Source organism: Prionailurus viverrinus, chromosome A2 (genome assembly GCF_022837055.1).
Source record: "Prionailurus viverrinus isolate Anna chromosome A2, UM_Priviv_1.0, whole genome shotgun sequence".
Lineage (NCBI taxonomy): Eukaryota > Metazoa > Chordata > Mammalia > Carnivora > Felidae > Prionailurus > Prionailurus viverrinus.
This window is the reverse complement of record NC_062562.1, coordinates 136,534,841-136,548,973: the sequence shown is the minus strand read 5'-3', so window position 1 is coordinate 136,548,973 and position 14,133 is coordinate 136,534,841. Positions and strand designations below refer to the sequence as shown.

The following is a 14,133-nucleotide window of genomic DNA, read 5'->3' as shown; positions in this document are numbered from 1 at the left end:
AGGAGTTGGTGGGAAAAGTCTTCGTTGAAAATGTGACAGTTGAGCCAAGACCTGAAGGAAGCAAGGGTGTGCGCCATGAAGAGATGGGAGCAGGGTACCAGGACTGAGGCAGGAGAGCAGTGCAGGCAGATCTTTGTGGCCAGAGGCCCACCCCAAAGGGCCTTGTGGGCCATTGGCAAGGACTTGGAATAAGGGCGTCGGGTGGATAGCTTTGAAGAGAGCAAGGACGTGAACTGACTCATTTTTATGAGTCACTCTGGCTGCAGGTTTAAGAATAAACTGTAGGAGTGGCAGAGCAGCTGCGAAGAGAGAGCCGTAGGAATCTTGTTTTACTCCAGGGAAAAAGTAATGGTGGTTTGGATCAAGGTTGAGGGGTAGAAACAGTGGGGATTGGTCCAATTCTAGATATATTTTCAGGATGCATCGTATAAAGAGCCACAGAAGTATCAATTGTTGCAGTAGTGACAATGGTGGCGATATAAAACTGCATATTGCCTGAGAGATCAGGCTGTGAAATCAAACCTTTTTGGGCTTGGACCATGCCTACACACAGCTGTGTGAGCTTAGGCAAGGTATGTTACTTCTCTGTGCCTTGGGTGACCCCTCTACAAAATGAGTCTAAGGGTATTAAAGTGAAATTAGCTTATCTACATAAGGTAGTTGGTATAAGTGCCCTGGGAATTGTGAGCAGTAAACAGATGTCAGCTGTCCCCATGGTCACCATCACCATCAATTACAACGTAGGAGTCAGTTGTAACACGTACAAACAAAAGGGAGTTTTGTCACAAGACAGTGCCCATTGTCAGTACTTAGAGGAGGGTTATTTGTGCTCACTGTTCTTCCTCTGACTGATGTTTGTTATTGCTAAGATCATGCAGCACCTCACAGAGTTCAGGGTCATTGTCTAATTTGCCTGAGAACTAGAAGCACTGTGTGTAGAAATCCACTAGACCCCAAGTCGCTCTTGACTCCATCCCACACAGTTCTGTTATCTCCTATACAAGGTGCACAGATAAAGTCCAAGAGATTTAGAAACTGCAGACTTTTGGAGTCTGATGCATGGAAGAGTCCTTGGATGATACTTTTGGCTCAGAAAATGTACACAGAAATGCATTCGAAACAAACTTTTCAGTCAGCCCTCCCAAATTTGTCTTCATCAACTCATTGTGAACCACTTAAAGACCAAGGAATCTGCCCTGTGCACACTGACATCCATTTCTCTGATGGGACCCTCTGTGAGCTTTAGGAGTTTATGGAACTTCCATCATGATCCATTCTTCATTGGGCTCAGGAATTACTTTAGTTTTGTTTTTGCAGCTTCCTAGAATATTTAAGGTATAATAATCACCATCCTACCCTATGTTCCTAATGAAAGACAAGTATAGACATTCAATTTCCAAAGGTTATCTGAACCTTGGATTACTTCTGTTAATAGAGAATTGGTTGTGTTGTGTATTCCTCTCATAGAAAACATCCTTAAGATTTCCTAGAATAAAAAGCTGCATTATCTAATTTATAGATCACCCTTAAATCCTGTGGGTTTTGTTTGTTTTTGTTTTAATGGCAAGTGCACTCCTTACTTAATCTCCATCATCTATTTAACCCACCCCCCACCCACCTCCCTCTGGCTTGTCCTCTGTAGTTAAGACTGTTTCTTGATTTGTCTCTGTCTTCTATTTTTCCCTTTGCTTATTTGTTTTGTTTCTTAAATTCCACATTTGAGTGAAATCAAATGGTATTTGTCTTTCTCTGACTTATTTCACTTAACATTATACTCAAGCTCCATCCATGTCATTGCAAATGGCAATATTTCATTTTTTATGGCTAACTAATATTCCATATATATATATCTCACTTCTTTATCCATTCATCAGTCAATGGACACTTGGGCTGCTTCCATATCTTGGCTATTGTAAATAATGCTGCTATAAACATAGAGGTGCATGTATCCCTTTGAATTAATGATCATTAGAAGTATAGAGGCTCCAAAATACAGAGATAAACAGTAATGATAGAGGATCTTAAGGGAATAATTATTTCTTATGACTTTTAATAAGAAATCAAAGGAGAATGGTAAATTGAAAGTTTTTCAGAAATGATTACATAGCCTTTGCAATGTAAAAATTAGGAAAAAGTCAAGAGATTTGAATAGGGAAGGTCAAGAGCACTTACACTCTGGTGCCTAATTAAGGCTGAAAACCAAATAAAGGTGTCTGTAGCCCAACAAAGAACAAGCCATGAAATGCTTTACCTAGCTCTGGTGTATGCTTAAGGACTATAAGGTATTCCATTTACTGCACAGCCGTGATCTTGTCTTAGCCAAGTCAACTTCATGGGTATGAAGTACAGAACCAGAGAAAAATCTACTTTATCAAGGGAAGCTTTAGCAAATGATCAGATGACTCACTATAAACATACCTTGTTACCGCTTACTGTTTTTCTCCTGCCTTCTACCCCATTATTTTAAAAAAGTGTGCTTTAGCTCACTGAGAGATTTTTAACATAGCAATATGAAATACCACATGAAAAAAAAATAGGCCAAAAGGAAAATAAAGCCCAAACAACAAATCACCAAAATAATTCTGTTCTTTTATGAAAGTCTTAAAAATGTAATGAAAACAGGTACTTGAGTGAAAGGAAGACCCTATATAAAAATGAGAGATTGAAAGAGAACCAAGATTTTCACTTGAAAAGTGCTTGTCAAGCTTCAGGGAGTCCGAATAACCCAGGGGGGCTGGTTAAAGCACAAATTGCTGGGCCTTACCTCCAGAGTTTCTCATTCATTAGGTCTGGGTTGAGGCTTAACAACTTTCATTTTCAACAAATTCCCAGGTGATGCTGATGCTGGCTGGTCTGGTGACTACACTTGAGAACCACTGCCTTAGGAAAGAGCTCTGAGTTAACAACTCTAGCAACCTGCTAAGTCAATGCTAAAGGCTTCACAGTAATGTATTCTAGACAATGGGCCTAATAATTTTACTTGAAACATTTCCTAAGCTTGCATTTATCAGTTTCTAGCTGCAATCCCAGAACTCTCAATAGGGGCACATAGACACCTCATGAGGTTATTTGGCTTTGTTTTTCCTATATGTCTACCTTTTCCTTATTATCTAGAATTTTTCCTTCAGGAATCATTGACATAAAACTTTAAGATCACCAGTTAGGACTCTGCCCTATAAGTAAAACTGGATTATGGCAGCATTCATTTAGTACATTACTAATAATACCCTACTTGGATATAAATTTTTAAAAATCTTTATGCTAAAGTTCATTCTCTTTTGTATTCTATATAGAGATTTTGTTTTGCCATATGTAGTCCATAGTTACCAGCCTGGACAGTACCTGTTCACTCCAAATAGTTAACTGTTAAGTGGAAAGTCTTACAAAACAGCAAACATGAGTCATAGCATTGAGAAATATGGTAATTGACAGAGGTCAGTGAACTTGACTCAGCTCATCAATGATACTCAGGATTGGAATGCCTGCTTTTCCCAGCTCAGTGGTTCATGCCCAAGAACATTTAGAGGTGAACTTTAAATAACACTGTTCTCAACATTAACGTTGTAATCAATCCTTTCCTCCTGGTCATTTTATCTTCAGGATGGCTGGACACCAGTTCACGCAGCTGTAGACACTGGTAATGTGGACAGCCTCAAGCTTCTTATGTACCATAGAGCACCAGCTTGCAGAAACTCTTTGCATGAGGAAGAGTCTGAGTCAGTTGTCTTTGACTTGGATCAAGGAGAAGAGAGTCCTGAAGGCACATCCAAGCCTGTTGTTCCTGCAGAACTTATTAACCACGCTGACAGAGAAGGCTGGACCGCTGCCCATATTGCTGCTTCAAAAGGTTTTAAGGTGTGTCTCATGGCCGCTGGCCTCATTGCATAGTTGTAACTTGATAAGTGACAACATTGTCTGCTATTGACTGAATGCATTTCAATGGAATGATTGGAAACTGAGTGAAAACCCTTGCAAGAGATGATCAGCTACCAATATGAACTGAATTTTTTTCTGTCCAGTAGTATTTACAGTCAACCATATGTGAGACTTTTTCAAAAAATCGTACTTGGAGTTTTTTAACAAATGTGGGAGTAATTTCAGAAATTTATTTAATTTTTTTTTTTATGTCTTGTAAAATTAGGAGAAAGAGTTTGGTGTTGATTTAGTGTACTGGATTGTTTGATTCAAAGGCCAAGGCCTTGGTACTAGTTAGAGTGAGGGCCAAGAATGAAATGCATGCCCTTGACTCTGAACTGCCTCATTTACATCCTTCCAGTGCTGTTTTACTGGTAGGTAAGAGGGAGCTCGAGATTTCACTCATCAGAGTAGAAAGTGATACTGATTATTAAGAAAACAATATAGTATGCCATTCACTCATGTTTCTTTTTTTTCTGTTTTGATCAGTTTAGCGATAATATAGTTTAGCAATAGAAAGCTATTAGGAAACTCCTGAGTGCAAGGCACTGTGTAAGCTAATATTTGCAGGGATATTTATACCATTAGCTAACTGCTAGTTCAGTGGCAAGAGTATAGGATACAAGACAAGTGTAGGATAAGAGAACACAAAAAATTAAAACAATGGTAATGGACATGTGCTTGGAACACTATAAAAATGCAAATTTTATTTTGTTTTTTGAAAAAAGACAATGCACGTATTTCAAGAAGCAGAGTTTCAGGGATGTTAGGCTCAGAAATAGCTGTTTCTGGAGGCAATGGAAGTGATTTGGGCCTTGCAAGGGGGGGTTAACTTTGCCACTCATCACTGAGATTGGAGAGTAGTTGAGATCTGGGAGCAGCGGGAACAGAGACGGGGAGCAGGGAAGTGGGCTGAACGCTGGCTGAGCTGATGAGGGGTAGTGAGAAGTAAGATGGGACTGGGAGCTTCCTGGGATGGCATGGGCTTCAGTGACATTTTAAGGAGTTTTGGGGCTTTATTGAAAGGTCTTGTACGAAGGAGCAAAACAATCAGCTCTATAGTTTGAATGATTACTTTAGCAACAACTTAAAGAAGATTATGTTATGAAACAATTGGCGGCAGGGAGAGAGACTAGGTGAAAGATGAAGAGAGTGGTAGAAATAATGAAACACGTTACAGACCAGAAATGTCCATGGATTTAAGACAGATGAGATGCAGGAAAAGAGGGAGCTGACACGAAGGGGAACAATGACATTCCTGGAAAGAGAAGAGGCGTCATTGTGATTAACAAGATAGAACGTGGGTTTAGACATGCTGGATTTAAGTGCTGTGAGAGGTTCATCCAGATGGAGATCTCTGGGAATAGCTAGAAATTGCATTTGGAGCTCCTGGTTGGGTAACTTCCTGTTATTATGATCTAGAACAGAAGCTGTTCACTTTGGGCCTCTTTTTTTTTTTTTTTTTTTTTTTTTAAGTGAGAAAAAGGCATGATTTAGTTCATTGTGGAGGTATTGCTTGTTAGTTTTGTTCCATTTCACGCTTTAACAAAAAGTACAAAAATTTTGTGAACTTGATAGACATGTCTTGATTTGAATGGGATGCAGTACATATGACATCAAAGTTTTTAAGAGACAAAGATGTGAAATGTGAAAAGTTTTCATTTGAAAATGCACCGTTAATCTAAGACCATGAATCTCATTTGATGGTGGAAGGGTGCATTGAAGGAGTTTTCAACCTCTTTCCACCCCCTCAAGGAAATCGAAGATAATGCAAGGTGCTACTGATAGTGGGGTTGTGCACACACACAACCTGGAGGCAGAAAAAAAAAAAAAACCAACAAAAGAAAACCTGAGCATCACTGATCCAGAATGTTCAGCTGCTGAACCTCTCAAGCTAGGCAGAGAGAGAAAAACCACTCCCTAGGGTGAGTTACCCTGCAGGGTAGGGCACTTGTGTTGCTGCTCAACTCCTTTATTATGAACTCCTTATTAGTCCTGCTGCTTTTTGTGATCAAGGATGGTATCTTCATGGATCCCCAGGCCCCTGGTGCATGTAGATACTTGGTCATTGTTGAGCAAAGGGGAAGAGGACACTTTCTCTCATAGACTCCTCCTGTATTCTCTTTAAGAGGCATAAGATAAATTTTTAAAGAGAGGTTTTTAAAAGTGATCATGATTGACAACATTCACACACTGCTAAGTAAAATCATAGATTAAAATGATTTTTTTTTTTTTTTAGCCCTGGAATGTATATTTCATCTTCCAGTCTAGCCTCTTCATTTTATGATTAGGACATTTAAACCCTGGAGGGAGTAGTAGAGAGAAGTTGGGAATGAAGCCCAGATTGCCTGATTTCATTATCTTCACACTGTACCATGCTGCCTTCCTTCCTAATCAAAGGTATTAGAAAGTACTTTTGCATCGTTGGCCTGATACAGTGTTCATATCCTGACTGAGATAGTTCACCAGAGAGGTAATTCATTTACAACTAGTTGCTAAGACTAATTTTCTGAAAAAATTAATTACAATTCTGAGTTAATCATCATGTAGGTGAAAGATTCTATCATGACCACAGTAGATTAAAAAATGAATATTTTTCCTCTGTAGAGCAGCATATATGTGTCCGAGCTACGTAAGGTAATAGTATGTCATTACCCAAGAAGATGACTTCAGTTTTCTTGTGCCATTCAGTAAAGAACTGTGGGATTTCACAGCTCAAAGGGACATACCTCACCCAGGCCAACCCCTTCATTTTGCAGATGAAAAAATCAAGTCTCAGAAGATAGTATACCTAATTTCCTAAGATCAGTTCACGGAAGATCAGATTCCCCAATCAGTGCTTTTCCCACTTTAGTCCTTGGTCTTTCTCCCAGTGGTTAAGCAATTTACACAGATCACTATCTAGTGTTTGGTAATAGGAGTACCTCTCTCTAAAGCTGGCCTGTGACTAATCACTGAGCACAAACCTTTGTTTTCATCTCAGGGCGAATAGAAAGAAGAGTTCTTAGTGAAACTGTCTGGTGTCATGAGCCCTTTACATGTCAAGTAAAACCTATTAGGAACATTTTATGAATTTGGTATCTCTGTTGTTGAGGTTCCCATACAATGAGATTATTTGGGAGGACTGTATGTGTCCTCCCAATTAGAATTCTAGTTTATGTGTATTACCAAAGCTGGTGGCTTCCTGTCACTCAGGCTCTTAGTCTCTCTGGGTTAACATGTTTACTATTAATGCAGACTCTGCTTCCAGAACACTGCCCCTTCCTCACTTCCACTCCAACTCGATGACCAGGTTTTCTCTTTTGTTTAACCATAAGCAATTCCCACACTCCATTTACAATTGGCTGGTCCTATATATTTTTTTTAATTTTTTAAATAATTATTTTTGAGAGAGACAGAGACAGAGACAGAGCCTGAGTGGGGGAGGGGCAGAGAGAGAGGGAGACACAGAATCTGAAACAGGCTCCAGGCTCCGACCTGTCAGCAAAGAACCTATCGCACGGCCTGAACTCATGAATCTCCACACCTGTTTTTTTGGGTTTTTTTTTTTTTTTTTTTTTTGCCTGTCTTCCAGACATTTATTTCCGGCATCTTGTAGGATGAACAAGCCTGCTGTCCTCTGGTCAGGCAGTGGACCTTGTGTTACCATCTTTAGGCCATTCATATATTGTATTAGGATTCTGTTGTGCCTGATACATTTAGCCAGAGAGCATCAGGCATTTCCTCTCACACAGTAGTGTCCATCCCGTCTGGGTGGTCTGGATGAGGTGTGTGTCTCAAGTATAGAGGCCCACATGGGGCCCCAAGATTTAGATTCCCTCTCCTTGGGTCATGGCTGCAGAGAAAAAGATGATAGGAGTCACTAATTTCTTCTTTGTCACATGTGGTTGAGTAGATGGCTAGGAAAGGAGAAAGATAAGATATCTATGAAGTTGGACCAACTCTTTGGAGCTAGAATGTTGTTCATGATAAGTAGAAATCTGTTCTTTGGAATTTGTTTTTGTGTTTTTAATTCTCCATGATTATTTCCTTTTTTCCCCTTAACTTTTATAAAAACATTTTTAGAAAAGCCAGACTGACTCAGCTGTTGGTAAACAAAGGGAACACTGTTATTTTTTGACATTTATTCCAGAATGTTCAGTGCAGAGTATTGCGTCCTTGCTTAATTTGAGCAGGACAGATTAACTGATAGGATCCTAAAGAATTATTTTATTTTCATTTTTTTAAGTTTGTTTATTTTTAGAGACAGATAGGGGGAGCACGAGTAAAGGAGGAGCAGAGAGAGAATCCTAAGCAGGCTCTACCCTATCAGCACAGAGCCTAATGTGGAGCTGGATCTGATGAACCGAGAGATCGTTACCTGAGCCCAGATCAAGAGTTGGACCCTTAACCGACTGAGCCACCCAGGCGCCCCGAAAGGATTCTAATCTAAATTAGCCAACCAGAGTCCTGCTCCACCCCTCACCTGAGACATGGACTCTTCTGTGTTTTCCACTAACATCTTTCATGGATCTGGGTTTTGACCCTTTTGTTCCTCACACTTTGTACCTTTTATATATATGTATATATAAAATATATATATATATACATACATATACATATAAAAAATACATATATATTTATATATATGTATAACTTTTTCCCAGTTATAATCTATAGAGATTCCAAAATGTTATCTTTAGCCCTACCTACTCATTTTCTGATTTTATCCAATAAGGTCTTATTCAGGAGGGACACAGTTCACAGGGCTGATAAGTAGAACAGCAAAGTTCCTTCACCCAGTACAGTCGCCATTTATGCCTGTCATCCTAGTGTAATTATTAATAGTGCCCCCTTTTTACTCTTGCAGGTGCACCGGTTTGGGCAGTTGTATGGTAACCCTACTGACCATGATATTCATGTTTGCTTCCATCACACAGCTCCACGTGGCTGCGTCACCGGGTTCCCATGTTTGTCCTCCTCCAGTCTGCTACATCCCTTCTTTCTTAATGCAGCACCATCACCTGGCATTTGTGTTTACTTGCTCCATCTTTTTACTAACTTAATGAACTTAGATGATTGGTACAACTCCAGATTTTTTTCCTTCACAAGTGAATTTTGAATATGTCGCCTCCTCCGTATCTTGTGGGCACTACCCTGGGGGAGCCCTCCTCGTCCACTGTCCGAGTTTGTGCAGACTCCGCCAGTCTCCTCATCTGCCGTCTCTCTACTCCGTTAGCCTGCCATGAGAGGGGCCTTTCAGACAGGGGAACTTGCTCATGTAATTTCCCTGCTCAGCATCTTTCCAAGGCTCTATCACCTCCAGGATAAGTGCTAGGTTTTTATGATGACAGACAAGTCCCTTCCTGATCTGGACTCAGTTCACTCCACAGAGACACTTCCTGTCTCCTCCCCTAATGTGTTCTGTGCTCTAAGCAGGCACTGCTGGGCTGCTGTGCAAACATCGTGTGCTCTTTCTTCTCTCCCTGTCTTTGTGTCTGCTGTTCCCTTTACCTCAAATGGCCTCTTCTCCTGTCCTGACCCTTCCCTGCCTGGAAAACCTCTCAGCTTAAATCTAGGCTTCCAGAAGCTAGGTGTTCCCAGGGCACCTTTCCACACTTCATTTAGAGTGCTTGTACGTTAATTATTTGCATGCCTGTCTCTCTTTCCACCTCCTCCCAAAAAAATCACTTTTCCATCTTTGTATGCACTGTGTCCAGCAGAGTCTCTGGCCTGCAAGTACTGAGTATTTGCTGAATTGATGAGTGAATGGACTGTTATTACAGTTCTTTCTTACCGATCTTGCTATCACCCTCCTTTCCAGTTTATCTTCCAAATGCACCAGTTGCTTTTCAGAATCAAGCTTGTCATAGCACTTTGCTACCTGAGCATATCCTTATGCCTACAGAAAACATACCTTCATGCCACCTCAGCCCTTCACAGCTAACTCTGATTGTCTTCATCTTTGGGCACTCTCCCCTAAATTTACCTTCTTGCTTATTTCCCATTTTAACAGCCTCCCACTCCCCTGCCTGGTAAGGCAGTGGGCACACCCACAGCCCAAGGGTGTTCCCAGCACCCACACTGGCCCACCTGTGCATTTGCAGATTGCTTGTGCTCTCCCTCCCTCTGCCCAATGTCAGATTCCCAGCTCCCTTCCTTGACTTTGGTAGTATATCAAGCTCTTTGGACTTGGGGTTTCTACTTAGTCTCCCTGGCACTTCTACCTTGCTTCTCCACTCTCCTTCAAGGATCATGACAGAGATGGGTCATTGACCCTCAACATCACCTTTCCCCTTCCCCTATGATGATCCTGCAGAGTTCTGGACCCATGACCACCCAAAATAAAGACCACATTCTCCAGCCTCCATTGCAGGTAATGAGTCCACCTACCTATGTTCTGGCAAGTGGGATGTGAGTGGAAAGATTAAGCTTAAACCACTGCTTTTTAAAGTCTCTTTTATAACAGATGTATCTCTATCATAATTAGTAGAACTTTAGCTTAAATCCATTCATCCAGATCTCTTGCTCAACATCACTTGGGTAGAACCTCTTGCCTGGTTTAGGCCCCTGGGACTCCCTCTGCTACTTTCCAGTAGCAGTGACTGGCATCATAGCATTTATCCTCTTCACAAATGGTGTCCATCACGGAGAGAGCTTAGATTCCTTTCTCCACTTTTCCCTCCTTTTCCACATAGTACAACTTGGGACATCACCTCAGTGCCATTCTCCCCATGACTGTATTACACCCTGTGGTCCTCCATGAGAAGCAGAACTGTTACCTTACTCATAGTTCCCACCCTCAATTCTAACAGAGCACCTGGTAGAGTGCTTAGTTCCTCTTCCTTAAAGTTGTGGGGATTAGTGAGCACTAGGTACTTGCAAAGTGTTGGAACTGTGCCTGGAACTTACTATGCACTCAAGTAATTGCTGTGGTGGTGCTTGTAAAGTGTCATTTGGGTGGAGGCTTTCAACCTCTTCGTGTTCCCCATGGAGCCAGCATGGCATAGAATTCACACTTGTAATGGGTTTGGATATGCATCTCCTGCTATCCTCATGGGGACCGACATCTTCCTCATAGAGAAAGTCACTGCTTATATTCTTGCCCACTGACCTACCTGAGTAGAATAAAAACTATACACAACCCACTTTGAAGGTCTGAGGTAAAAGAATCTTCAAGATTTTGGTTGAGGAGAGCCTGGGTGGCTCAGCTGGTTAACATCTGACTCTTGATTTAGGCTCAGGTCATGATCTCATGGTTCGTGAGTTTGAGCCCCACATCAGGTTCTGTGCTGACAGTGTGGAGCCTGATTGAGATTCTCTCTCCCTCTCTCTCTCTGCCCCTCCCCTGCTCCCTCTCTCTCTCAAAAAATAAATTAACTAACAAAGGAATTTTGGTTGAATCCTTTATTATTTCCCTTTATAATTTGAAGTAGCATCACCTAGAATTATATTGATATCAGTGACATTTGTTGATGTGCTGTAATTCCTCACCATTTAATTGAATATTTCTAACTGGTGATTATTACATTGATTATAATAATAACAGCAGCTAATAAATATTGAGAGCTTAGTGCATGCCAAGAATGTGAGCTTTTTATGCATCTTTTCCATTAAGTCACATAACAGCTATATGAAATCTAGATATTTAAATAAAGATAAGGAAACTGAAACAGAAAAATGTTAAATGATTTAGCAAAAGCATAGATAAAATCATTTATATTGGCAGAATTAGGATCCAGGTCTGTTTTGACTCTTACCTGCTTTTGTTGCAAGTACTAACTTGCATAATAAATGTATCATTTTTATCTCTTATCTGGGAATTCACAAAGATTAGTGCTCAGATTGCATCCTACTTAATTTCTCATTAAAATTAATTTCTAAATCAACATTTCTGAATTTCTCATTTACTATCAGATGCATTTGCTGGTATTATACATATTAGTCATAACAGTTTGATAAGAACTGTTGTTTATATATTTGACTTTGTTTTGAGCTCATTTCTTGTCTTAGGGAGTTTTTGAACTTGAACCCCAGACCCACCTATGAAAAACAGACTTCGATTACAATTTCTAGACGAGATCCCTCCAACCTAAGCAGGGGCAGTGAGAAACCAATGTTCTTGTCCACTCCCTTTGCAGGCATACCTCTGGTTCAACTCCTCCATTTTAGAGGTCCAAAGACCTACTCTCCCATCTCCCCAGCATCTGAAAAGATTGCCTACATTAGCTTTGCCCTCAGACCAGCACTGGCTTCCTATTCAAATTTCACTTAATTTGTGGTTTAGTTTTCTCTCTCTCTCTGTCTCTCTCTGTCTTTCTCTGTCTCTCTGTTCTCTCTCTCTCTCTGTCTCTCTCTTTGACCTTTAGGGGATTTTCTGTACTTCTTTATGAATTCATATATAAAGTGTGTTTGGGGGGCAATATGAAGCACCTGGAACTCACACATACTCCTGGTGGGAGTGGAGTTTAGTATAGCCACTTATTAAAAGCTCTTTGCAGTATATACTGACCTAGAGCAACATATGCATATCCTGTGACCCAACAGTCTAACTATGTACATAGATCCAACAGAAATGTGTACATATGTCTATAAAGGATGTGTACTAGAATGTCCATAGTGGAGCCCAGATGTCCATTAACAAGTAAATTGTGGTACATTCATATATCCCATAGTAATTTTTTAAAAGAAGGATAAACTATGCTTAGTCCCAGCATATGGATGAATTTTATAGACATTATGTTGAATGAAAAGCCAAATATAAAAGTGAAACTGCAGTATGATTCCAATTATATTAAGTTTATAAACTGGATAAACCAGTCTCTGATATTAGAAATCATCCTAGGAGTTACCCGAGGGGGAGAAGGGTGGGGCTAGTGATTTAGATGAAACATACAGAAGGCTTCCAGAGTGCTCCTTACATAGTTATATTCATTTTGTGATACTTCTTCAAGCTTTTGTACTTTTCTATGAGGATAGTGTATGCCAATAAAAATATTTACATAAAGGAAGGGAAAAGTGTGTTTTGTGTTTTATAAAATAGAAAAGTGATGTTTTACAGCAAAATCCGTAGACTTTCAGACTACCTGGTTTACTGTTGTCAGAAGTGAAATCAGCCCAAAGTGTGTGTGTGTGTGCGTGCGCGCATGCGAACGCGTGTTTGCAGGGGAGAGATGAGAAGGATATTGCTTATTTTGTTGTTTGTTTCCTTTTATGGTTTCTGTTCTATTCAGTTCTGTGCTTATTCTGGTGGGAAATAAGTAAACAAATCATCAAGTAGTAAAAGTTGATATAGCAGAGGTCCTTAATAAATATCTTGATGTTATTTCTTGCCGTGCAGTTATTTACTTGAAAATGTTTGTACATATATTGTCTTTACTTTGTTTTGAAAAATTTTGGAGAACTAAGAGTTTTCAGTTCATAGGTTACTGATACTTTTTGATGGGGACTTCCTGAAGCAACATAGAAGAAAGAGCTGAAAAAGAGAGCACATAACTTCAATATATTGGGAATGTTTTTCTAAAAACTCAATCAACATGGTGTTCATATTTTTCATATAAAAAAAAATAAGAGTGTAAGATCTCAGTTATAAATGTGCTTGTGAGGACCGTGAGACAAGAGTTGTAACAATGGGAACCCTGCACTTACATGACTAGGGAAACAGTTCATTGTCTAGAATACAGCATGGAGCACCCATCTATAGCAAAGTCTTTTGGTTTTATATTGCCAAATTACCATAAAAGGATACTGTCTGCTGAAGCCAATTTCTTTCTTAATTTCATTCTGCAGCATGAATGATTAGTAATCTGTTCTTTTTCTCTTGAAACCTAAGAGGCTGTTCTGTGGAGCAGTGTTTAGGTCCTGTGATTCACATTTGAATGAAGCACACTCTTTGCTTTCCATTTTGAGCCAGTGTGTAGATTAATGTGTGTATTTGGATTGCTGGAATTGAAATACGATGTCTGGCAGAGAATTTCTGATTTGCTCGTTACAAACAAATGACTTTTCCCTTGGATTTTTCATTTGAGTGTATTCATTTGGACATGATGTAATAGAGCTCTTGCCTTTCTAGAACTGCCTGGAAATCTTGTGTATGCACGGAGGGCTTGAGCCAGAAAGAAAAGATAAGTGCCATCGGACCGCGCATGATGTCGCCACTGATGACTGCAAGCATCTGCTGGAGAATCTGAGTGAGTGCCATTTGCAGCTTGGTGCCTTCTTCACCCACACTGCTGACAC

The 14,133-nt window shown here is 40.1% G+C and overlaps 1 protein-coding gene across 8 annotated transcripts in view; it reads left to right on the top strand.

Moving 5' to 3' along the window:
* The window catches only part of CTTNBP2 (cortactin binding protein 2), a 171,934-nt gene that overhangs the window by 111,999 nt on the left and 45,802 nt on the right, over positions 1-14,133 (top strand). For all 8 annotated transcript variants that reach the window (XM_047849888.1, XM_047849889.1, XM_047849891.1 and 5 more), the window contains 2 exons: positions 3,601-3,855; positions 13,967-14,084. In XM_047849888.1, the coding sequence (XP_047705844.1) occupies positions 3,601-3,855; positions 13,967-14,084 (373 nt within the window). The remainder of the gene's footprint in view (positions 1-3,600; positions 3,856-13,966; positions 14,085-14,133) is intronic.